Source organism: Nyctereutes procyonoides, unplaced genomic scaffold (assembly GCF_905146905.1).
Source record: "Nyctereutes procyonoides isolate TBG_1078 unplaced genomic scaffold, NYPRO_anot_genome, whole genome shotgun sequence".
NCBI lineage: Eukaryota > Metazoa > Chordata > Mammalia > Carnivora > Canidae > Nyctereutes > Nyctereutes procyonoides.
Window position 1 is genome coordinate 33,122,011 of NW_026575133.1, and position 24,176 is coordinate 33,146,186.

At 61.7% G+C, this 24,176-nt stretch overlaps 1 protein-coding gene across 1 annotated transcript in view; it reads right to left on the bottom strand.

Annotated features, from left to right (window-relative positions):
• CFAP46 (cilia and flagella associated protein 46) overlaps window positions 1-24,176 on the bottom strand; it is a 95,184-nt gene that overhangs the window by 50,272 nt on the left and 20,736 nt on the right. The window contains exons 11-24 of the mRNA XM_055346327.1: window positions 22,974-23,164; window positions 17,745-17,973; window positions 17,532-17,652; window positions 16,276-16,399; window positions 15,968-16,098; window positions 14,999-15,123; window positions 13,935-14,068; window positions 13,289-13,501; window positions 11,898-12,063; window positions 11,371-11,520; window positions 10,632-10,739; window positions 10,228-10,394; window positions 2,964-3,095; window positions 2,497-2,659 (exon numbers count right to left, since the gene is read on the bottom strand). Coding sequence (XP_055202302.1) covers window positions 2,497-2,659; window positions 2,964-3,095; window positions 10,228-10,394; window positions 10,632-10,739; window positions 11,371-11,520; window positions 11,898-12,063; window positions 13,289-13,501; window positions 13,935-14,068; window positions 14,999-15,123; window positions 15,968-16,098; window positions 16,276-16,399; window positions 17,532-17,652; window positions 17,745-17,973; window positions 22,974-23,164 — 2,154 coding nt within the window. The remainder of the gene's footprint in view (window positions 1-2,496; window positions 2,660-2,963; window positions 3,096-10,227; window positions 10,395-10,631; window positions 10,740-11,370; window positions 11,521-11,897; window positions 12,064-13,288; window positions 13,502-13,934; window positions 14,069-14,998; window positions 15,124-15,967; window positions 16,099-16,275; window positions 16,400-17,531; window positions 17,653-17,744; window positions 17,974-22,973; window positions 23,165-24,176) is intronic.

Genomic DNA, 24,176 nt, shown 5'->3' on the forward strand with positions numbered 1-24,176 from the left:
ATGGAGAAAAAAATCTCCAAGTCTTTTGCCTGATGAGGGATTAGTGTCCAGGATACACAGCGAACTCTTACAACTCAACAACAAAAAACAAACCAGTTCAAAGATGGGCAAGGAACTTGAACAGATGTTTCTTTTTAAAAAAATTTTTTTTATTGGAGTTCAATTTGCCAACATATAACACCCAGTGCTCATCCCGCCAAGTGCCCCCCTCAGTGCCCGTCACCCAGTCCCCCCAGCCCCCCACCCACCTCCCCTTCCCCCACCCCTTGTTCATTTCCCAGAGTTAGGGGTCGCTCACATAACAGATGTTTCCCAAAGAAAATCTGTGGATAGCTAATCGGCAAATGTAAAGAAGCTCAGTATCATTAGTGATCAGAAAATGCAAATCAAAACCATGATGAGGCGTGGGAGCTCCTGGGGGGCTCAGTCAGTGAAGCGTCTGCCTTCGGCCCAGGTCATGATCCCAGGTCCTGGACTGGGCCCCACGTCGGGCTCCCTGCTCAGCCCAGAGTCTGCTTCTCCCTCGCCCTCTGACCCTCCTGCCACTTCTGGGTGCACACATGCATTCTCTCTCTCAAATAAATAAATAAAATCTTAAAAAAAAAAAACCCACCACAATGAGGTACCGCTTGGTACCTCTCTACTGGGATGGGCATGATTTTTTTTTTAACATGGGAACTAACAAGTGCTGACAAGGAGGTGCAGAAATCAGAAGGTTTGGTGGGAATGTACAAGGGTGCAACTTCTGTGGTAAATACTTTTGCATTTCCCCCAAAGGTTAAACACACAAGTACCATATAACCCAGCAACTCCACTCCTAGGTACACGACAAAAAGAACTGAGAGCGGGGACACGGAGATACCTGTACACCCACGTTCACAGCAGCGAAATCCCGTCCATCGATGGATGGATGGATAAGCCAACTGTGGTCCATCCCTACAGTGGAATACCACGCAGCCATAAAAAGGAAATGCCGCCGCCTGCTACGACACGGACGAAGCTTGAGGACACTACGCCGAGTGAAATCAGCCAGACACAGAAGGACACGGCCTTTATGATTCCACAGATATGAGGAACCTAGGGCCCCCCATTCACAGACACAGGAAGTGGAGCTGTTGTCTTACGGGGACAGGGTTTCTGTCGGGGATGATGAAAAGGCTTCAGGTATAGACACTGGTGAAGGTCACACTGAATTGTATACTTCCGATCAGTTAAAACGGTAAATATTACGTTATGTGTATTTTACCACAATTTTAAAAAGCACATTGGCAAGAACTGAACTTGAGGCTAAGTTTTATAAACGTCTACGCCCGGGCTTGGCAAACCTTTCCCGTAAAGTGCCAGGTACTAAGTACTTCTGGCGTCGCGGGTCACCCGGCCTCCGTCACAACTACTCCCCTCTGCTGTGGTAGCCAAGCCACAGACAATACGTAAACGAACAGCACGATCGTGTCCCGATGACACTTTATTTACAAAAACAGCAGACAGGCTAGATGCGGCCCATGGGCGGCAGCTGCCCACCCCGCTCAGACCGCCAGAGCTCCTCAACACCTCAGTAAGGGGATAGGAAGCATCGACCGATTGCTTATGTGAGACTACGATTTTCCATTTTCTTCTTGCTGTCCCTTGGACGGCAGTCTCCCCGGTCACACGTTCACACGCAGCTGTGGGCCCTCCTGCCACGAGCCCAGCGCTGGAGTCAGCGCAGCGGGTAGCTCCCCTGTGGTGCCCGTCCCCGTCCCCGTCCCCGTCCCCGCCACGCCTCCCACAGCTCGTCTGGCTGCTGGCCTCTGAGGCTCCGTGGGGCGCTGGGCCGAGGGCCCAACCGGCTCCGTCCACGGGCTCTGCCCTACTGTCTGCCCACGGACCTCGGTCTGCCAACGCCTCTGACCTGCAGACCTTGCCCTCCTCGGGGCCCTGCTGAACACCGCGGGTTCATAGGCATGAGGCTGGCCTTCCCGGGCAGATGCGAAAGGTGCCAGGGGCCTGCGGGGGCCAAGGGCTGGGGCTGGGAATGCGCAGGACGTGCTCAGGACACACGTGGTCAGCAGGCGGGAGGGCCGCCTCACGGACCTCCACGGACCCTCTCACGCTGGCTCTGGGCCCAGCGGTGCCTGCTCAGGGGCCAGCCGGACACGGGGAGCCAGTCAGGGGCAGTCCCTCTACCAAGACCTCACGCGCTGGTGATGGGGAGGGCGTCGGGTGGTCACACCTTGACTTCTGCCATCTGAATCTACCCTCTGTCCCCCCCCCCCCCGTCCCCTTCCTCTCTCCTGCTGGAGCTTTCTGGTGTGGGCCAGCGTCCTCCGGAGGGCACAGAGGGTGGGGTGACATTTCGCCCAGCTGGGATTTGGGAGAGGTCGCCGTCCTCCGAGCCCCCCACTCTGCGGGCCTTCGTGTTTCCAGTTTCAACAGCTCCCCGAGGTCTGTCTCCCTTGGGATGTCCCCCGCCCCTTCTGGAGGGAGCCCGCCCCACCGCGGCCCCACGCGGCACACCTGCTTTTTCCTTTCGGTCTTGTTGATGATGCTAATGATCTTCTGTATGACGTTCTTGGTCTTCCTCCTGTTGACGGCAGAGGACAGGAACGGAAGCCAGGTGTTCCAGTAGTGCCTCGCGGCCAGCATCACCAGGGCGCTGCTCCCTGCAATGCCCCCGAACCTGAAAGGGAATTCCTTGCTGGGCGGGGCGCAGACCCGGTGCATGGGAGGCTCCTGGATTTACAGGGAGGAGGTGGGGCTGGGTGCCACAGGGCACCCCACGATGCACGTGCCCCCTCCCTCTGATGACTCATGTCCAGGGGTGGGGTGGGCGTCACCACAAAGGGTCACCAAGGAAGGGCCAGCCTTAGTGACGGTCCCCACCAAGCGCCGGGCCCTTCATGCCGTGGTACTGCAGGTGCCGTCCATCTCCCCTACGTGGTGTGCACCCCAAACCCCTGGCCACTCAGCACGGTGCGGCATACCTGGCGGCCTCTATGAAGGCCCTCGCGGCCGCCAGGCGCAGCTGCTTTCTCCCCTTCAGGTTCTCCATGATGCTCCTGCCCTGGACGCAGGCTGTGGTGCTCAGCATCTCCGCCACCGGCGCCGTCTCGGCCCTGGAGACAGAGAAGGGCCGCACATGCAGGACCGCTCTCCGGGGGACACAGGCGCTATGCAGGAGGGGGCAGGAGCCCTGGAGGCATCCGCGGAAACCTCAGGAAGGTCCCCAAACCACGACTAACTGGCTGAATCCGGTCGGCCCCCAGAACCACGACACACAATCGTGAACTGGGGTTTTACAGGACTCGTTTGTCGTTTTGTTGCGCGGCAGCAACAGCTGAGCACCAGAAGCCCCCCTGTTGGCTCCCGCCTCGTAGGATGGCCGAGCCCCGCTGCGTGCTGAGAGCTCAGGCCCACAGTTTCGATGCAAACCCACGTCATGTGCGAGCCCTTCTCCCTAAATGTCTATGGTGGCCGCGCTGTGGCTGGTGCACACGCGACACCCCATCGCCCCGGTCCGACGCTAGAGGGGAGCAAATCCCCGAACCTCCCCCCCGGGGGCACCTGGGCAGGCTCCCTCCACGGGCCACTCGAGTCTTCATTTTTGAAGAGAGTCTCTTGCAAACAGCTTCTCGTCGGCTCTTACTCACTGTATCCAGTGCAACACACCCGGCATATTTACCTAGACAGCTGGATGTGGTTGGGGTCGACCCCTCCCTTTGCCTTGCTTGCCTTTCAATCTCTATGTTGTTTCTTTCCTCCCCCCTTTTGAGTCAATCCACTATTTTTTAGCATTGCATTTCGTCACCTCTATTGGATTTTTAGTTATACTTTTTTATTATTTTTTTAGGACTTGCTCTAGTGATTACAACATAACGTCCTTAACTAGTTACGGTCTAGCTTGGGTTAAGGCGACGTAAGAACTCTGAACAATATACTCCTACGCACGTCCTTCCTATCATCCGTGTTACCGCGGCCGTGCATTTTACTTCTATATTAACAATCCCACAATTCAGCGTACTTTTGTTTCAAACAAAAGGCAAATATCTTTTAAAGCATTTAAGAACTGAGGGGGAAAGGCTTTGCGTTTACCCACAGATTCGCCACTCTGGGTGCTCTCGACGGCTTCTTGGGCCCGGTTTCCATCAGCTGTATCATCTTCCTTTAGCCTGAAGAATTTCTTTTGACATCTCTTCTAGGAATGGACGATCTTACCTTTAGTTTACCTTAAAACATCTTGATTTTGCCTTCATTTTCTGAAGGCCATTCTTGGGCGTACAATTTTAGATTGACAGATTTTTCTTCTTTTAAAAAAGATCTTATTTCACAAGAGGGAGCAATAGCACACACGCAGGGGGAGCGGCAGGCAGAGGGAGAGGGGGGAGCAGCAGACCACTGAGCAGGGAGCCCGACGCGGGACTCGAGCCTCAGGCCGCAGGATCCCAACCTGAGCCAAAAGCAGACGCTTAACCCTCTGACCCACCCAGGCGCCCGACTGTTTCTGTCCTAATGACTGTCTTCTCCTGGTAGGGGAGAACATCTTCTTGTGTTTCCACGTGTCTAGTGGTTTTTTATTTCATGCTGGACACTGTAAGGGCTCCATTGTCGAGAGTGTGGCTGACGTCTTCCTTTAGAGGAAGGTTGGGTTTCCTTCTGACGGGCAGTTAACTTACTGGTGGCTCAGCTTGTTCTATCAAGATTCGAATGAGGCTTCTTAGGGCGCGTCTACAGGAGGCCTCACCACCCTATCCCCAACGTGCGGTCTTCCAGAGTGCCTGGCAAGTTCAGTGACGCGTCCCTGACTCTCGTTGGCCAACTCTAGGTTCCACCATCTGTCTTCAGCTTAGAGACCACACCTCTGTGCCTGTGAGCACACATGCTCTGTCCAGAAACCTCCTCTCTCACCACGTCATATCCTGTAAATGCCAGCTGCCTCAGCAGCCCCCAGCATGGGACCCTGTTTTATCCCAGGATGTCTTCCATCTGGTGTTTGAACAGCCCTCCAACCCCACATGGCAGAAGGTCAGAGTGAAATGTGAAGCCCACCTTTGAAGACCCTTTCTTGCAAAAATTTCTGCTCTGGACCATCTGTTGTCCAATGCCTGAGAATGACTGTTTCATGTGTTTTGTTAATCTTTACAGTTCTTTTCCACAGGACAAGAGTGTAATGTCCATTACTGTATCATGGGCAGAAATGGTAGAAAAGGGGACATTCGAATTTATATAAAGACCCAACACTGATGATTATGTTAAATAATAAAATAATAATGTCGAACCAAGTAGAAATGTCCCAGATTCTCTTAGACTACTTCCTTTCAATCTACTTTGTGCTCTTAGGGATCCACATAAAATTTCTTATTAACGTATATTCCTTTACGTTGATACTGTGAACATGAAAGTTATTCTGGTAATTAAACACTCAGAGGTGAAAAATACTAATTGATTAGCAACTGTACTATTTTTCACCAGGAACTAAAATTTATTTCTACTATTGAATGTGAAGTGCTATTATAAACTTTCTCTGTGACCAATTCCGTACTAGAGTTCGTACATATAACCTGCAAAATGGAAAAATTAGCACAAAAATTTGAATTGTGTATAATTTTTTAAAAAAAGAATCATCTGCGGTGCATGCCATGTGGCTGAGTGTGATTACGTATCCTGCTTGACCAGGCACAGGGTCCAGTGCTCTGAGCGACCGGCAAGATCACCGCAAAGTGTGGCGTCTCTTACACAACCAAGGACCACTCGTGTCGGTCTCTCCCGCCGCCGAGCACTGAGCAGCATGCCTGGACACAGCTAGCACCCGAGGGTGGGGGATGAACCGTCAGAGCCACAGTCAAACCCGGGCGAGACGGCAACCCACGGGGTGCAGTGACGCTGGTTACCACCAGAGGACGGTGATGTTCTACAAATGAGTTCCAAAAGTCAAAGTGGAAATTAAATTTTTACAGTACCTCTATTTCCCTGTTACTGTATGTATATATTTGTATTTTTATAAGATTCGTCATTTTAAAATGAAAGTGAATTTAAGAGACCCTGACAAAGAATGGCAAAGCCAGGGCACCTGTGCTGCATTCCCTGGCTGTGCCCTCCTGACCAGCCCTGAACCAGCAACAGAGTCAGCCTCAGCCCAACGACAGGACTAACGCAGCGGTGCTCACGGACCGACTCCTTGTAGGACAGTGTCTTTGCGGTGCTGGATTTTTATCGCAGCGGAACCTGCACATGGTTAGGAGTAACTACCTCCTACCCACCCACCCTCGTGCTGTTCCCCCGAGAAAGTGACCCCTAAATCCACAGCTGTCCTCCAAGAGGCACGCGCTTGCCTCGAGAGCCCTGGCATCGAACTTGACTTCCCATCGGACCACCCCACACCTTACCTACGGAGCTCTCACAGCGACCCACGGAGCTTAATCACTCAGACCCTCCTTTGCCCTCTTCCCAGCCGGTGACACAGCTGAGGGCGGCATGTGCCTCAGAACATCACACTAGGGATCCCTGGGTGGCTCAGCAGTTTAGCACCTGCCTTTGGCCCAGAGCGTGATCCTGGAGACCTGGGATCGAGTCCTGCGTCAGGTTCCCGGCATGGAGCCTGCTTCTCCCTCCTCCTGTGTCTCTGCCTCTCTCTCTCTCTCTCTATGTCTATAAGAAAGAAAGAAAGAAAGAAAGAAAGAAAGAAAGAAAGAAAGAAAGAAAGAAAGAAAGAAAGAAAGAAAGAAAGAAGAAAGAAAGAGAAAGAAAGAAAGAAAGAAAGAAAGAAAGAAAGAAAAGAAAGAAAGAAAGAAATCTTAAAAAAGAAAAAAGAACATCACACTAGCTTCCAATCTGGTGGACCCGCAGCCGGTGACACCATGGGTCACCTCCTTGGGTGAGGACGTTATCACGGCAACACCCCTCCCCCCCGAAGTGTGTTGTCTGTGCTTTCACTGTGGCACCGTCAAAGTCGGTAACACTGATCTTCTGTTAAATAGTCACAAAATGCTGATCCTAAACTAAAATGTCAGCAAACACCGTGATAACGCAAGTGGCTTTCACCGGGAAGTCCAGCTGCGTATTACTCCGGGGTCTCCTGGAGCTTCCGGTTGGCTTTTTGTCCACTGTGTTATTTTCCTTCATCACAACACCCGGGGTCCTCTGGCTTCCCTGCCCTCACTCCCCAGGGCATCCCCCATCCTGCCCCAGTTTACACGGTGGCTCTCGCAGCGAGCAGCACAGCTTGACAACTTTCTGGGTTGGATCTATTATTTCCAACATCCCACATTCTTCTCTTTTTTTGGTTTATTCCCTTGTTTTTCTGGAGCATATCCTTCAACGAGCTTTCTAAAAACAGGTGTGTGGGACATATATGTTCTAGGTCTGTGTCCGTCTAAAAATGGCTTTCCGTACCCATAGATTTGACAATAAGTATGGGTGAGTTAGAATTTCCACTTAGGACGCTCCATTCTTCCTCTACCTTCCAGGGACGGGTTCAGACGACTTGAATTTCTGTCTCCTGTGGGCTCGTAGGTGCCTCTGTGGGGACTCGACGGTCCCGGTGGCCTGCACCCGAGGGTCTCCTCGCTCTCTCTGCGGCTCCGTGGTGGCGGGGCTGCTCACGGGACGGGCTTCCTCTGCGTCACCCCTCACTCAGACTTCTCTCTCAAGAGCATTCTCTGCTCCTTCTGGAGTCTGAAAGTTAGACGTCCCGCGTGTCTTCTGGCTTCGGTCCCATTTTCTGTACATCTGCCCTTTTCATCGACTTCCTGTGAGACTCCCCCACACTTCATCTGCACTGAATTTCTGCTCAGGAGATCCTCGGTCCTTCGTTATTCATTTTCCACAACAACGCGGTGCTGTGTTTCTTCAATGCTGCGTTTTTCATACGTTTGAGAGGTTTCTCTTAACGTTCTCCTCCGATCGCTGTGCAATCCGCGCCGCGGACTGATTTCCCTACTTAAGAGTATGGCTGAGGTGCTGCTGGGGAGCTCTCCATACGTGGCTTCGGCCCATCTGCTGACGGGCATAGCTTCACGCTGGTTGGCGGGCAGCCGGGGTCGGGCGAGGGACCCCCGATGCCTACCTGGGGCCAGATGTCCTGGCAGGTGGCCAGGTGCACGTCCCACCTCGGTGCACGGACGCCTGCATGGGCCAAGGCCAGCAGTGGTAGTCTCCTCGCAGCCCTTGGGCTGGGTGGCCCGGGACCACCCCTCGGTGCCCACCCACTGCATGGTAAGCCTGGGGTGGGAAGTCGAAAAGCGGGAGATTTTCCTTTTGGATGCAAAGTAACTCTTATTACAGATTGTTGAGAAAAAATAATGTCTGGCCTCCGAGCGACGTCAAATATACCACCACCGACACCAGTGCACGCTGTTGGAGGAAGGGTCCCTCCCGACAGCAAGGCCCCCGGTGCTGTGGTGAGAAATGACAGGCCCGGTGGCGGCTAGCTCTGCTTCCCCAGGGAGCCTTCCTGACGTCCCACGGCTCCCGCCTCACCTCGGGGGGCCCGGGCACCTGGGGCGAGGCTGGCGGGCACAGGTGCCACATGCTCAGCTCCTCGGGGACTTAGCCGACCGTGTGCTCACAGACTTGCCGGCTCCTGCCACCTTCCAGAGGCCTCACGCTCTGCCCGCTGACCTCTCCGCCCCCCCCCCGCCCCCCCGTGGGGCAAGCTCCGCGAGCTCCACCTCGTCCCAACACGCGTCCATGACGGGGGTGTTCTGGAAATCTCTGCCTCTGCTTCAGCGACGCCTGGGCCTCCTGGGTGCCTCCCCGAGCCCCAGGCTCATTCAGGCACTGCCCTGTCCTGACTGGTCGTGCAGTCCAGCGTCCTGGGTGCCCACCCCGACTTGCCCTGCAGGGCCACGCCTCACCTGCCCGCCACCCACGGTGTTGAGCCGGGACCACAGCCCCCCAGCAGGACTTTACGGCCCCGAGTCCACCCCCTCCGCCCCCAGGGCAAGCTTCCTGCGCCCCGTCTGAGGCAGGAGGGCAGCTGGTGCTCTCAGAGCCCGAGCGGCCACTGTGATGGCTGATTCCGGGGAAGTTATGTAAAGTAACCAAACACGGGGAACCCCCGTTCGGTTCGGATGGTTTCCCAGTACTTTGCAGGAACGGACGTTGTTCCTTGGGCCGCGTCCTCAGAGCCGCTCCGTGGAGGGCCTCTCCTGCCGCCTGTGCCCCCACCCAGGGCTCCCGTCTCGGGGACGCACACTCACAGGGGCCACAGCTGATGTCTCCGGCAGTTTCCAGCACGCTCCTGCCGACAGAGCGGGGGCCCCGGTCACATCCGAGGCAGCGTCCAGTGGTCTCTGGGGGTGTGGGCTTGTTGCCCAGAGCGGGGTGGCCTCAGGCCAGCGACTCGACCTCTACTTGCCTCAGTTTCTCCCATCAACGTGGGAGCCGTGGTGCCCACCAGAGAGCTGCTCCGGGGTGTGAGTGAGGCAGCCCGAGAACCCCCGGCCACACGGTGCCCCCGCCAGCCCCTGAGCTGAGGCCCTGGCCACACGCCGGTCAGCGGTGGGAGGACATCTCGGGTGGCCTCCATTCGCCGGCCCCCAAATACACATCAGATGTGTCTGACGCAGGCCGTGGAGCTGCGGCTGAGATACAGCGGACGGATCCCCGTCCCCAGGGGTTCAGAGTGGGAGACGGAGCACCCCTCAACCGCCAAGCGCGCTGCTGCAGGGGCGGCCAGGGCTGGGGACACAGGGTGGCAGGCACGCCTGCGATCTGGCCTCCGACAAGCAGACCAGCTGTTCGGCCACCACGAACGTCTTCAGACCCTTCAGTTGGTGATTTTGCCATTTTCAGTAAATAACCCCAGAAGAACGTCCGGGACGCTGTCTTCTCCTCGGACGCAGTCACAGCAGCGACAGACGGGAGAGGTTGGGCTCGGGTGTTCCCGGGCGTGGGGCCAGGAGCCGGAGCAGGTCCTGGAGCCCTGGCCACCATGGCCCCGAGAGCGGGCGCGGGGGTGCTCCCGTCGCTGACAGTCCTCCCAGGGACTTCCAGACTCACGGGACACGTTCACGGCTACTTCAGTCAAAGCTCTGGGTGCCTCGGGCACGGCACACGTGGCTCCAGGCGCCCCCCCGCCTCTGCCCATCACAGGCAGCTCGGTGACCCGGGGAGGCTGCGGGGGGCTGGTGCGCACGTGACCTCGGCCTGCCTGCCCCTCCGTCCGCACGCAGCCGCCGCCCGTGTGCCCCTCGACCTGCGGGGAGTCAGTCCGCGTCATGTGGACACCGGGCGTCAGGTGCTACTTACGGGCTACACATCCGCAGGTACTGGATGCCCATCTGGACGGCCTTCTGCGAGCACAGCATGGTGACCTCGTAGTCGTGGGCCACGTGGGCAAAGTGGGTCAGTCGCATCAGGGTCTGCAGCTCCACCAGGGGGTCTGACCAGGTGCACTCGGAAGCCATCTTCACCAACTTCCGGGGTTGGGGCGGGGGGGGGTCTTAGTGCGGCCGCGTGAGCCCCATGGGCTGCCCTTGCCCTGCGCCGAGCTCCCGTGAGGAAGGGACCTCAGGGGCCCTGCAGGGACGGCGCCAACTCCGAGGTGAGGACGAGGTCACTGCATGGGGCGAGGAGTCCCTCCTCCCCCCGCAGGGGAGGCCCCCGACCCCGGCTCCATGTCCAAGGAGCAGCCTCGGAGTGGGGACTCCTACCTGGGCCAAGGGGGGCACGGTGAAGTCCATGAGGCCCAGCCCGTTGCAGGAGTACATCTCCAGGGCGACGAGGACCCGCGTCACTGAGTTCACGTCCTCGTTGGGATTCTGGGGGAGGAAGCAGCAGCATCCATCAGCCCAAGGACGCTGGACACGGGGACCGTGGCCCCAGGACACGTGGCCCCTGCCACTGCTGTGCCTGTTTCTCTCCAAGATCCCTTTCCAGGCTGTGACAGGTGGTGGCTGGGCTGGCCGGCGGGGCGGGGCCTGCCCTCCTGCGGCCCAGGTGCCCTCTGGCTGCCCACCAACTCAGAGCCCACGTCTAGGGGAGCAGAGGCCACGGGCCTCCTGTCCCCCCCCGCCGGGCCCCTCTTCGCCCGCCCAGCCTCACCCCCACGGCCTGGTGTTGGCAGCTCAGGGGGCTCCCTCCAGCCTGGGTGCCGCACCAGGTAAGGCCAGAGGACTCAGGAGAGGACGCTGTGGCCAGGGCAGGGACCTCAGCGGGCACAGACCTTCCTGGAGGGCAAGCGCTCCTCAGCGGGAGGAGGGGGCCTCCCCGCCACACACCTCATGCACGTTGGCGAGGCCGCAGGGTGCCCACCCCGCTGTCCCTTCAGGTGGGAAACAGAGGAAGATTCCGGCCAGAGGCGCCTGCCCACAGGTCCTGGCTGGTGGGGACAAGCCTCCCCAAGCCCGCGGGCACCCCCGGATGCTGGTTAGCACCCCAGGGCGCCGGCACCTGCTCATCGATGCCCAGTCGTGGCCCGATCTGCTGCTGCAGCAGCTGCTTGGCCTTCACCCAGGTGGCGATGAGCTGCTGCCGGGTGCTGGTGGGCACCACCTCCTCGGGCACAGTCCCGTCGGTCAGGCCCAGGGCAAACTCGCAGACCTAGAACAGACAGCTCCTCGCTCATAGGACCTGAATTTTGAACAGGGAAATCTGAGCTAAAGCCCCTATTATTAAAAATAAGTGGACGCGGCTCCCAGTCAGACCGCAGCGGTGGTTCAAGTGGGCACCGGCCCTGAAGCTGGGCGGCCTGACCCGCACATACCCTGAGGGAGCCCGAGCCCCGGGGCCCTGAGCCTCCCCGGGAACGTCCAGGTCTCTGCGGAGGCCTTAATTTTAGAGAAATGCATGTTTTCCACCCCTCTGTGCCCTGCACCCTGCTTCCTGGCCGTGGCCAGCCCCCTCCCGACCGCCCGGCCCTCTGTCACCTCCCCGCACTGAGTGGGGTCCCGCGGCCTCGCGTGCGGCAGGGGCCGTACCTCTACAGCAGTTCTGACTTCAGAGCTGGCTCCCGAGTCCAGGGGCATATGAAACAGGTTTGGGCGCACGGGTCTTTTAGATTTTTCTGGCACTTGGGTGGGAATCCAGGTGATAATCAAGCCCCGAGCCAAAGCATTGCACAGCATCACCAGCACGGTGGGGTCTCTGAAAGCAACGCACCAGCGGGTGAGAGCACAGTCGCACGCACACCGGTTCACGGTTCTCTGGCCTTCCAGGGGGCACTGGCTGTGACGAGGTCCACACTGGTGACGCCTCGGTCCCCCGCTGCCGCCGGCCTTCACACCAAGAGGGCGCCCCATGCCAGGTGGGCAGGCTCCCCGGGCGCCGTGGGTGCTGCACAGAGAGAACCTGGCCTCTGCGGCCGCTGCGAGGCATCTGTGCACCCGGCCCCGGTCACGGCCCAGGCATGCCCAACGGTCAGTTAAAATTGTCAAAAATGGTGTCCACGTGACAAGAATCAGGGACACAAAGTCTGATCCCCATCCACGTGGCAACTGGCAGGACAAAGGGGAGAGGCTGGTGTCCAGGGGGTCCCGGTGGGCGCCCGAGTCAGAGGGCTGTCCGTGGGGCCTGCTGAGCTCTTCTGGATCTTGTGGCCCATTTTTGTTATTTGTCACAAAAATCCACACAGGCCCTGACCCACCACGGCGTCTCTGCCTCAGTACCTGATGCCAAAACCTAAAACCTTATCATTCAGGGGACGCCTGGGGGGGGCTCAGCAGTTGAGCACCTGCCTTCAGCTCAGGGTGGGACCCCGGGGTCCTGGGATCGAGTCCCGCATCGGGCTCCCTCCACGGACCCTGGCTTCTCCCTCTGCCTGGGTCTCTGCCTCTCTCTCTCGTGAATAAATAAATTATTTTTTACAAATAAAATCTTATCATTCAGACTAAAACCCAGACCAACAACAACAAAAAGGAGAGCTCTAAAACGTCATCCTCGTCAGGGAAGCTTCAGCCGACCGGATGCTTCCAAGGTCTGCCTCAGCTCACGAGAGCGTCGTCTCTCACAGACTCAACCCACCGGGTAAGAAATCACAGATGAAGAGTCTCAACCCTGCACGGAACCCGAGTGAGGTTCGCATAGAGGGTCCTCTCTCCTCCCATTTCCCAAGTGACTTGGGTCTCGGCAAACCTTCCTCAAAATCCTTCTATCTCGAACAGTGAGGTTGGCGGGATCCACGCAGGGCCGCTGCGGGGCAGGGGCGGGGCTGTGTGCGGGAGGGTGAGCACCGCTGGGGGTGCAGGGCAGCAAAGAGCCGGGACGGCCTGAGCAGCCCCCCATGTCCCAGCCCTCCCCGCAGGGAGCGGTCTCGGGGCAGTGGATGGAGCCTCCATGGGGCTGGGCGCGCCGTGCCCGCCAGCGCACCCACCCGCTGTGGCCCGTGGCCTTGACGATGCTCAGGAGGTGGTCCAAGGTGTCCACGAGCTCCTTCTGCCTCCCGGCCACGATGAGGTGGTGGTTGTGGTTCAGGACGTAGACCACCGCATTCTGCACGATCCAGCTCTCCTGGATCTCTCGTCCGATCTCGGCGGACCGCAGCCAGCAGTTCATGGCGCTCTGCGACAGTCCCTCGATCCAGGTCCTGCGGAGCAACGCCCCCTCAGGCTTCCCCCGAAGGGACGCCTCCCCCAAACGGGCATCAAAGGCACGAACGTGACCTCTGCCAGCGGCCTGCGGCGTCTGGGGCCGGGAAGAGGCCCCTGCGCGGGGCTGCCCCTGCGACCGCGGCTGCCTCCTGGCCCCGCGGCAGGTCCCGTGAGGAGCCGTCCTCGGAGCACACAGAGCGCGCCCCCCGCACACGCCCGCCACTAACACCACCTCCTCTTCTCCCATTTGCACTAGTAACAGACCCACTGGAAGGAGGCAGTTCGAAGTCTCCTAAAACACACCAGACACATCTGTGCTTCCAGGCACACGGCGCGAACCGCGGCCCTGGGCTGCGCACGGTCACCCTGAGCCTGCGCCCTGCCGCCCCCACCGCTGCGGGGTCGCCCGGGTCCCGGCAGGCCACCTACTGGTACGTGATCCACTGCGTGTTGTCCTCCGGGGACTCGAGTGTGTAGGCAGCCGAGTGCTGGCTCAGGTCCTCGGGGGGCTGCGGACGGTCATTTAGCTCCACACCTTCCGACCGCAGCAGGTGCACGGTGGCCTGGGAAGGAAGGGCGCGGCAGGAGCGGTCGCAGGAGAGGGCCCGGGCGCCAGGCGGGAAGGCGCAGCCTGGCCGAGGTGGGCGGGCCCCGGGAGGAAGCCGCGGTCTCCCCGGCCTCGAGCGTCCTCCCCGCCGCCCCCTGCTCGCGTCTCACCCATAAATGCTGTGTCTCGGGGAGAGAAGGCCCTGCCAGGAGCTCCAGCCTGGTCGGCCCCTGCCTCAGACACGCTCACTTCTCGACGGCACCAAGTGCCTGGCCAGCGCCACCCCCGCCCCCGGTCACTCCGCAAGTGTGTGGAGACACTGACTGCCCTTGGGCGCGCCGGCGCCGGCGGGCGGGGCTGCTCACAGCAGGGCCCACGGCCCTGCCGCTCCTGGCTGCCGCCTCCCCAGCACAGGGCTCCGCCCGTCACCACCGTGTCCCCAGCTCACAGCACCGGGCCCGCCCTCGGGAGGCGCTCGGCAGACCCTGACCGAATCATTCGGGTTTCCCCACTGACCCCAAGAGAAACCATGGGAAGCGGCTCCAGGAATCATGAAGTGACAAACGTCACCACGCATCCCCTCCCTGGGTGCGGGTGCAGGTGCGTGGCTGAGACGGAGCCTGCGGTCCCCTGTGCTCACTCCGGCGGCGGCCGTGACGCCCGGGAAGGCCCCGGGGGCCGGTCCCCAGAACACCCAGCCCTCCTCCCTACTACACCTCGCTAAAGGTGCCGTCGAAGCCCACTCCGACGCAAACACCCCCACACGCAGCAACGGTCACCTGTGGTACCTCCAGACTTAGGGCTCGGGATTCAGAAATGACTTCTAAGGAACACGAGATCATCGCGACACCTTCGTGAGCCCAGGAAAGCGCCCCCCCCCCGCACTGCCGTTCCCGGAGACCGTGTCGGGGTGCCCGCTGGGCGCACGCTGCAGACAGGGGCGCACCTCTGCACTGATGAACCCCACCTCCGCGAACTTCCGGAGCAGGCTGGACGACACCTGCTTCTGCAGGGGGACCTCCGACGGGCCCCGGGCGTCCTGGGCCGAGCTGTCTCCGCCCTTCTTCCTCCCTGAGGGAAAGAGCCACGGTGCAGCCTCGGCCAGACATGCTCGGCTTTCCCAGCAAACAAAGCACAGGGGTCCTGGCCCACCCCAGCTGTGGGGTCGTGCTGGTCTCTGGGAAGCGGGCCTTCTGCCCAGGACGGTGGGCCGGGCCCCCGGCGACGACGGCCAAGGCGGCCCCAGGTCAGCTGGCCCCAGCTCATCTGAGGACGTTCCCGACACAGTCGTGGCTTTTCCTCCTGCACTTCTGCACCTGAGAAGCCCTGGCCCCGCCCAGCCTGTGGCAACCTCATGCCCAGCAGCCCCGGCCCCAGCCCCCCCCCGGTGCCCAGTGGCCCCAACACCCCCATGCCCAGCGGCCCTGGCCCCCCCACCCCGTGCCCAGTGGCCCCGACAGCCCCGTGCCCGGCCGTGGGGCCGCTGCATGTCCCTGTGTCCTCACAGTCCACTAGACCGCGGCCCCTCCAGAGCTGCCCCGAGCCGTCCCAGACCCTGTGCCGACGCCGGGAGCTGGCCGCCCCCCACTCCTGAGGGACCCGCCTGCCGGTGCCGGTCCCGCCTTCACAGTCAGCCCTGCGCTCCGCCCTCCGCCCCCAGGCTCCCACGCAGCGGCCCGTTTCCCTGCTCTCGGCAGGCGCCTGCGCTGAGCCCCTGACGACCTCAGGGGACCGGAGGGCCAGCAGACACGGCGAGAGCGGCCGCTGCACGGAGGGCCCGATGGGCCCCGCTGAGCTGGGCTCCGGCACAGGCGCCCGTCCCCGGCCACCCTGAGCTGACGGCCCCACGGCCCCTCGGCTCCGGTTCCAGGGAGGCCGAAGCCCCGAGCAGCACACGCGCGGCCATGCCCCGTACCTTTCTTCAGCCACGTGGGCTTCTTCACCTTGACGTTGTCGTACAGGAGGCAGAAGCGGCTGGCGGCCCGGCAAACATCCCACACTCCCTGCTTCCGCGCCACTTTGGCGAGCTCCGCCCAGATCTGGATCCTGCTCACGGGACAGGGAAGTGTGGACACGAGGAGTGGGCGAGGCGGGAGCGGCCCAGAGCCCCGCTGCTGCTGCTGCGTGGGGCCACGGTGCTCCCGGGTCGTGGCAGGCACCCGCGCTCTCCCTGCCATCTGCCCCGCACCCGTCCTGTCCCCGGGTCAGGTGCTGCCCACCCACCTCTCCTTGTCGTTCTTGTTCCCCAGGCGCTGCAAATGCCCAGCGGCTTTGTCCACGCTGATGATGTGGTGCCGCGCCTTCGCGAACAGGTAGGTGAACCGGCCCCTGATCTTCCCCGTGGAAACTGAGGGTGGAAGTGGAAACGCAAGGCTGAGGCTGATGGTGAGGGACCCCGGGCCGGGCGGAGCTGCGTCTCCATGGGCCGGTGCGCCTGGCGGGCCCTGCTCGACGCCCCCCCCCACCCCGTGGCCCGGCCCCTTGGTCTGCCTGGTGCCGGAGGCTCCTGCTGGCGAGGAAAGCACAGACTACGAGAGCCCAGCCGCTCCGGGCGCCGGCTGCCCAGCACAGTCGTGCAGGGCGTGCAGCACAAGTGGCTCCCCTCAGCCAACATGCCAGCCCCTCCAGGAGCCGGCCCTCAGAGCCCCCGGAAGACCCTCACCATGCGGGGCCACGAGGCCATCTCCGGCTGGGCTACTGCAGGTGGGCAGCCAGCTTGCTGCTGGGAGCACGTCAGCACTGCCGCCACAGCCCGACACTGGCTGGGCAACGTGGAAACCCGCGGTGGCACCACCACACCTCAGATGAGCCCGGCGGCCGACAGAGGGCCACGTCCCAGGCCGTCCGCCCCCACCGCTAGGGCATGACGGCTGGGGACGCAGAGCCCTGGGGCGGCCGTGGTGGGGCCCCAGCTGGGCACAGACTGGCCGTCCACAAGGACGTGATGTGCTTGGTGGATCAGTGTCCCCGGAAAGGTCTGATGGAGCCCTAAGCCCAGAACCTCACGATGCGACCTTACTTGGGTCTCTACAGGGACAATCTAGTTACAGTGAGATCATTAGGGTGGATCCTAATCCATTACGATAGACGTCCTTAAAAGGGGCAACTCAGGACCCAGAGAAACAGGTACAGAGGGAAGATGCTGTGAAGACCCGGAGAAGACCACCGGCTGTAGGCCAAAGGGGCAGGGCCGCACTCTGCCCGGGCTCAGGGGTTGCTCCCCGCCCCGCCGACACCTCATCTGGGCCCCAGGCCTCCAGACCGTGATGGTCCGTCCTGCGGTGACAGGGTCCCGGGTGACGGTGGCCACGTGGAGACCCAGACCACACATCAAGGCCTGCACAGCGGGTGCAGACCTCAGGCGGGGCGCAGCACAGTCCCCACATGTCGGGCAGGGAGTCTGCTTCCCGAGGACGTGAGGCTCGGGGCGGTTCGTGAGCAGAAACCTTCTGGGCTCCGGGAGTGAGGGCGCGGTGTACCTTTGGCCTCGTTCTCGCTGTCGAGCACGATCTGGAAGGTGTCGGGGGCTAGCGCCAGGCCCGCGTTCACCAGGAGAGCCCGCTTCTTCCTGACGCTATCCTTCGGGATAGCTTTTTTTGCCTGCAACAGGAAGAGAAGGTATGGAGAGTAGGCTGTTACGCCGTCTGAGGCGACACCGCCCGGGCTGTCCCACACAGAGGCCGTGACGGCACCTGCTCGATGGCCATGATGGCCTTGTCCTCCGCGCGCTCGGGGGACTGGTACTGCATGGTGCACAGGTGCAGCCGGTTGAAGGCCATCGTGAGCTGGTCCTGGTAGAGGCCGAGGCTGTCCAGGAGCATGGCCTTCTGCAAGTGCTGCATGGCCGGCTCCAGCCGGTCCTCGTCCTCGTCGATGTGAGCCATCTCCATGTGCACTTGGCAGCGGAGCAGGACCATGAGGCTGCGGAGGGACAGCGTGTGCTACACAGGCCCCAGGGAGACCCTCCTGCCGCCTGGGCTTCCCGGCATCCTCAGCTCCCCCGGCCTGGCCCGAGGGACTCCCAGCGAGGAGGAGCAGGGAGGTCCCTGCAGAGCGGCTAGGACCGGGGCTCCGGGGCTAAGGAGCAGCAGGTCAGCAGACTGGGGACGTGCCACTGAGACCTGCTGGTGGAGGGCCCAGCGGACACGGAAGCTTGCAACATCGCCACTGCCATCTCTGTCCATCAGTGCCGTCCCACCCACCGTGCCCCACAGGTGCTCGCCCCTGCCTGGCTGAGGCAGACCCCACGTCATGGCCACCGTCCTGGGAACCAGCATTAGCAAACCCGACCAATTTGGCCGAATCCAAGTTCTGCAGGACCTGTGAACTGACTGAGCGCAGACGGAGGTGTCCGTGCCTGTGACCTCAGGGACAGGGGAGTGCCTGTGGCTTCACCCACACCCGTGAGCCGTCCCTGGTTAGTGCCGGGGGAGGTCCACACTTGCCAGGGAACCAGCTCCCACAGACTCTGCCCAGAATGCGCCACGTTTCTGGGACAGGCCCTGCACTGAGTCACGGGCCCGGAGGAGACCCCACCGCGGGAGACCCGCCCAGGGCTGGCCGAGCTGAAGAACCGGCCGAGGCAAGCCAGCAGCACACGCGCGGGGGGAGGACAGACAGCTCACTCGAGGAGGCAGTGACTCCCGTGAGCGGACCCAGACCTCCCGGAGCAGAGGAACGGAACCAGCTGACAAGGACATAGAAGTGAGAAAATCTCAGGCTTAACTTCCACTTCCAGCCGTGGGAAGTGACTCTGCCACACGTAACCACCATCCACCTGAGCCAAATACGCCAGCTTTACCAGCACGGGGCTCCGGGCAGCACGAGGCTGCAGCCCCTGGAGGATCGGGGGGGGGGTGGAGCCCGTGACTGTGGCCCCCACCGGGGACAGAGCAGGGGCCGCCGAGCCAGGGGGGCGAGACGGGAGCACAGCCTGGGACGGAGACCGCACGGGCAAGAGCCCGCTCATCACCAGACGTAGTTAACTCAACAGCTACTACAACACGAATTAAGAGGGCGGGGGCCAAGCACTCCTGGCGCATCTCCCACGACGCCCCGCACACCACGGTAACACTAGACGTGCAAGGGAAGAGAAGAATGAGACCCAGCGTCAGGACATGGGAAGGAACAGATGTTGGGTTTACCAGAGAAGTCCTTCAACACGGACGCTGCAACACAAAATGTGTCCACAAACCTGCGGGAAGACAACAGTAAGGACAGAACAGGCGTGGACTCTCAGGAGACCAGGGCTGGGAATCAGAATACGCGACGTTGGGGAGCCACTGCTCGGGGCTCGCGGCTCACAGCAGGCCGGGGACGGGGGAGCCAGCGAGCCCAGAGATCGCCCGCCGGAGCGCAGGTTGCACGAGCAAGACCGTAGACACGCCAGAGGCTCGGGACCTGCGGGCAGGACTCAGGGCGTGTGCACAGCTCGAGTCCCAGGAGGCGGCCGCCCGGCCGAACGGCTCATGAGAGGCCCCGTCCGCGTCTGAGCGTCCCAGCAGACCCGCGGAGGAGTTTCTAAAGGCTCCAGAGAAAACCCCAGTCGGGACTCTGAAAACAGGAGGAGCGGCAGGACCGCAGCCTGCGTGGGGACCCCCCGGCGTGGGGCGCAGCCTCGCCCGAGCACAGAGGCCTCTTTGCCAGAGGCTCCCGCATCTGCAGAACAACGTCTAGGAACCCAGAACCCAGTAGCCGGTGGCAACAGCCTTCAAGGATGAGGGTGAGGGAAAGGCCTTTCCAGGTCGACAGGAAGAGTCCGTCTCCAGCAGGAAGGTTTGGGGTTGAAATAAAGCAGGTGAGAGAGAAGTCGGACGTGCGGGAAGGAAAGAGCCTGCGGGATCAGCAAACGAGGTAAAACTACTGTTTTCCTCTGTGATTTTCTTAAAGACAACAATCAAACCGCTGGCTGCTCAGAGCAGATGACCGCCCTGCAGCGGAGGTGGATCCACGTACGTGGAGGATGCGTCTGTCTCGACATGAAACCCACGAGCACAAGCGCGGGAAGGCGTGGGCGCGGTGAGGGGGGAGGCGGGCAAGGCTCTACCCTGGGGCGTGGGGGGGCGTGCAGCTGCCCCCGCGCACCCCACCGCCTGACGACCCGTGTTACTGGCCCTCGATCGACACCCCCCTGCCCGCCCCAGGAGGTGCGGCCGAGAAACAAAGAAGCCAGTGGAGGAAATGGAGCAGGATTCTAAAAATTAACCTCAAGGAAGGCAGGGAAGGAGCAGCAGGAAGCAGAAGGGACGAGCAGAAAGAAATGAGGTTGAAGACAAGCGCCACGCGACAGCGGAGGGGCTGGAGCTCCAGCCACCGCACAGATGGTCCCAGTAGATGAAAGGAGGACGGCGGATGCCCACCAGACGCCCGCGTCAAGCCACGCTCCAGGCTTTAACTTGAAGGTGCTCGGTGGGGGGTGGGGAGTAAAAGTAGGGAGCGGAGAGGCTGTGCAGCTGCGGAGGCTGTGACTGCCACACATGGGGCCTCCGGGCGGGGTGGGGCGGCAGGAGGCTAAGGGGGCAGACACGACCCCAAACATGCAGGCATGGCGTCTGGAACCACACAGAGCGACACTGATTATCCACGGGGAGTGAGAGGCCAGCCTGCTCGAGCCGGAGGCCGTCCCCTCGGGCGCTCGCTGGGATGAGCGCGGCCCACCGGGGACGGAAGGCCAGACCCCTTGGGCACAGGCGGGCGATGCCCCGGCTGCCACCAGGACTCCCTCCCGTCAACATACCACGGGGCTGTGGCCGCCCGGGCCTCCCCATGGGAATAGCCCCCAGGCCCAGAGCTTTCCACTGGGTTCTATCAACCATGTATGGAAAAACACCAATATCTGCAGACTCCTTCAGAAAGCAGGGGAGAAAGAGGCTGCCCAGCTCCCAAAGCATTTACAAAGTCAGCCTGACGTGCCGTCCGACCCTGGCGGGCCAGCGTCCCCGTCACCAGACACGCGGAGCGCTGCGACACGACCCCAGGCCCTAAGCGGGCAGCACGCTGCAACGTGGCTACACCAGGCCGTGTGCACAGCGCAAGGCTGGCTCGACCCCCAAAACTCCGCGTAGTTCGCGGCAAAGAACAAAGGAGACAAGGCACGGGACCGTCTCCAGAGACACAGCATGACGCCGTCTGGGTTCGAGGACCCGTCGGCAGACCAGGTGTTCACACACGTGGTCTGTGCTCCACGCCTCAACGTCATCACGACAGAATTATGGGAGAGAAAGGGGAACGGCAAGTAGTCTTCAAAGCTCCAGCAAAGGTGGATGCAAACTAATAGGACAGATTGGGAAATGGGAAATAAAGTCCTTAAGATTAAAAACAGGCCAAAGACAAGAAAGAATCATAGACAATCTGCAACACAAAGAACTGCTGGAAATGAGGCGGGGGGTTGGGGTGACTGCGTGACGGGCACTGAGGGGGCACGTGACGGGATGAGCACGGGTGTGATACTCTATGTTGGCAAATCGAACTCCAATTTAAAAAAAAAAAAAGGGAATGAGAAAGCGCGGGGAGGTGGCCCGCACGACCTCCAGCCGCCGGCCGCCCACCCGCACCCGCTGCCGACCTTCCTCCCCGCACAGCCCGCTCCCCCCAGCACTGGAACCCCGCCCCACCCTCCCGGTTGCCTGGCGCCCTGTCCGCAGCCCAGGTGACCTCCCTGAAGATCCCTGCGAGCTCCAGACACAATTCCCACGGCCTCTCAAGCCAGGGGTGTGTGCCGCCTGCCTCCCTCGGATCCGTCCCCTGGGCCCCGCTGGCTTCCAGGCCACCATGTCAGCTGCACGCCGTGCCAGCTCTGTCTCAGGCTATTCTCAACAGCCGCAGAGCAGCCATCTGACCACTGAACACCCCTCCTCCATGCCAGGTCCTCTGATGACCCCCCAGCAGAACCCCTGTCCTGAGGGGAGGGGCCTTCACAAGCCCCCTTCAGGGTGGACACAGGGCTCTGCTCCTGGGGCGTCACCCCCCAGCCCCCAGGCCATCCCCTCTGCCTGGACTCCAACAGGAAGTGGGCTTCTCAGGGACCAACCGGGACCACTCTGCCTAAACAGCATCCTCTGCCCCTCCCTCCCTGCTTCACTGCCTTCTTAGCACTTAACACGACCAGCCTACTGCGCAGAGTGGAGATGTAGGTGTGGGTGCAGGCGGAGACGGGGGGGCAGGTGGAGACGGGAGTGCAGGTGGAGACAGGGGTGCAGGGGCAGGCGTGGGTGCAGGTGGAGATGGGGGGTGCAGGTGGAGACGTGCACAGGTGGAGACGGGGCCAGGGGCAGGCATGGTGCAGGTGGAGATGGGGGACAGGTGGAGACGGGCACAGGGGCAGGCATGGGTGCAGGTGGAGACGGGAGTGCGGGTAGAGACGGGGCACAGGAGCAGGTGTGGGTGCAGGTGGAGACTGGGGCACAGGGGCAGGCGTGGGTGCAGGCACTTGGCCGCACACCCTCGCTGTGTGTGTCCAGGCCGGCGTGGCTCCTGGCCCCGGGCAGGCGCTCACAAGTGCGTGATGTATGCCTCCGACGCAGTGAGCACAGAAGGCGGGTGTCGCCTCAGCGCTGACCCCGGAGTGTTCCAGGCACCAGGTGATGGGCGCTGGCTTCCCGGCCTGCAGGCCCCCCACAGTGGCTGGTAGAGCACAGACCCCGCATGCAGGCGCCGGCCGTCAGGCGACCCGAAGGGGTTCCCGCTGCTGGGGGTGCGCCTGCAGGCTCGCGACTCGGCGGGGCCGGGCTGCCCTGAGAGCCTGGCAGCGGCTGAGGAGGCCCACCCGGCCCCGCCCCGGGCACACTCCAGCCTCTGACGCAGGGGGAGTTTCCTGCTGGCACGGCTGCTTGGGGCCCGAGTCAGATCGCCTCATGTCCCCGGTGCTGGAGGGTTCCGCGCCAGGTTGCTCCCGCCCAAGCGGCCCCCTGGAGGGCAGCTACCTGTCCACCTTCTCCAGGATGTCCGCGATGTTGGTCAGCGGCTTCCGCAGGTGGTAGCGCAGGTTGTGCTGGAGCAAAGGGAGACACGTGTTCCACTGCGTGGTGCACACCACGTGGATGAGCCTGGGGTCGCCCAGGCGCACGGCTCGCTGGAGCGCGACGTCAAGCCTCTGCACTAGATTCAGCTGCGTCTGCACAAAACACACGGGCCGGTCCGTGAGGACGGGAGGTGAGGAGCGCGCACCGCCCTGGGGCTGGAGGGTCAGGAGGCAGCCGGCGGGCCAGGGCAGGTCTGGCCGGGGCAGCGTCCCCGGAAGGCCCCGCTGTGTATTCGACGCCTCCGTAAAGGGCCTAGAACGGGCTCTGCACACCCAGGGACACGCTTCTCTTCCGTGAATTGACTCCACCAGCATTTCTCCGGCTTGTCTGCTCACTGCGCCCTGAGGCCGGGGAGCACCCCAGGAACACCTCTGCTCTGCTATGCGCTCCTCCCACCCCACAGGCTCCGGCCCCACATCTGAGGATCCGTGGACCCGGTTACCAGCCCCACGCTTCCTCAGAGCCCACCGGGGCTGCCAGCGGGCCTGAGCTCGCCCCACGTCCCGCGGCCTCTGGCTGCCGCCACCCCCAGGGTGTCCGTCCTGCTGCTGGTGAACGGGCGCCCGGGGCAGCAGCACAGGGGCCCCGCGCACCACTGCCTCCTCTGCTCGAACGTGGCCCCGGTGGGCTCTGCCAACCACCGCCTGCGCCCCTGGACAGGCTCTGCCAGGAGCCAGATGGGTCCACGCCGGCAGCCACACGTGCCAGTGCAAGGGGGCACGGGAAGCTGGGGGTGCGGGTACGAAGCCTGGACGGCGGATCCCTGGCCCCCGGAGGCACCCGAGCTCATCCCACCGCACCGGCCTCCAAATCCACAGGGGCCACCGTGACTGTTTCAACAGATTTTTTTTTTTTTTAAGCTGCAAAATCCTCATTCAAAACTCGTCTAAAATACTCTCTGGATTCCTTCTCTGGCCAGGGCTGCTGGGCCAAATCCTACCGCGCGAAGTAAGCAGACGGGAGGGACAGTGAGCCGAGCTCGCACCCCTGCTTCCGGACCCTGAGCTCACACAACCCCCTGCTCTGGGCCCTGCGCTCACACAACCCAGTGTGAGCCCTTGGGACCTGCCTCCCCGCCCCTCCCCATGCACGCCCGGGGTCCCT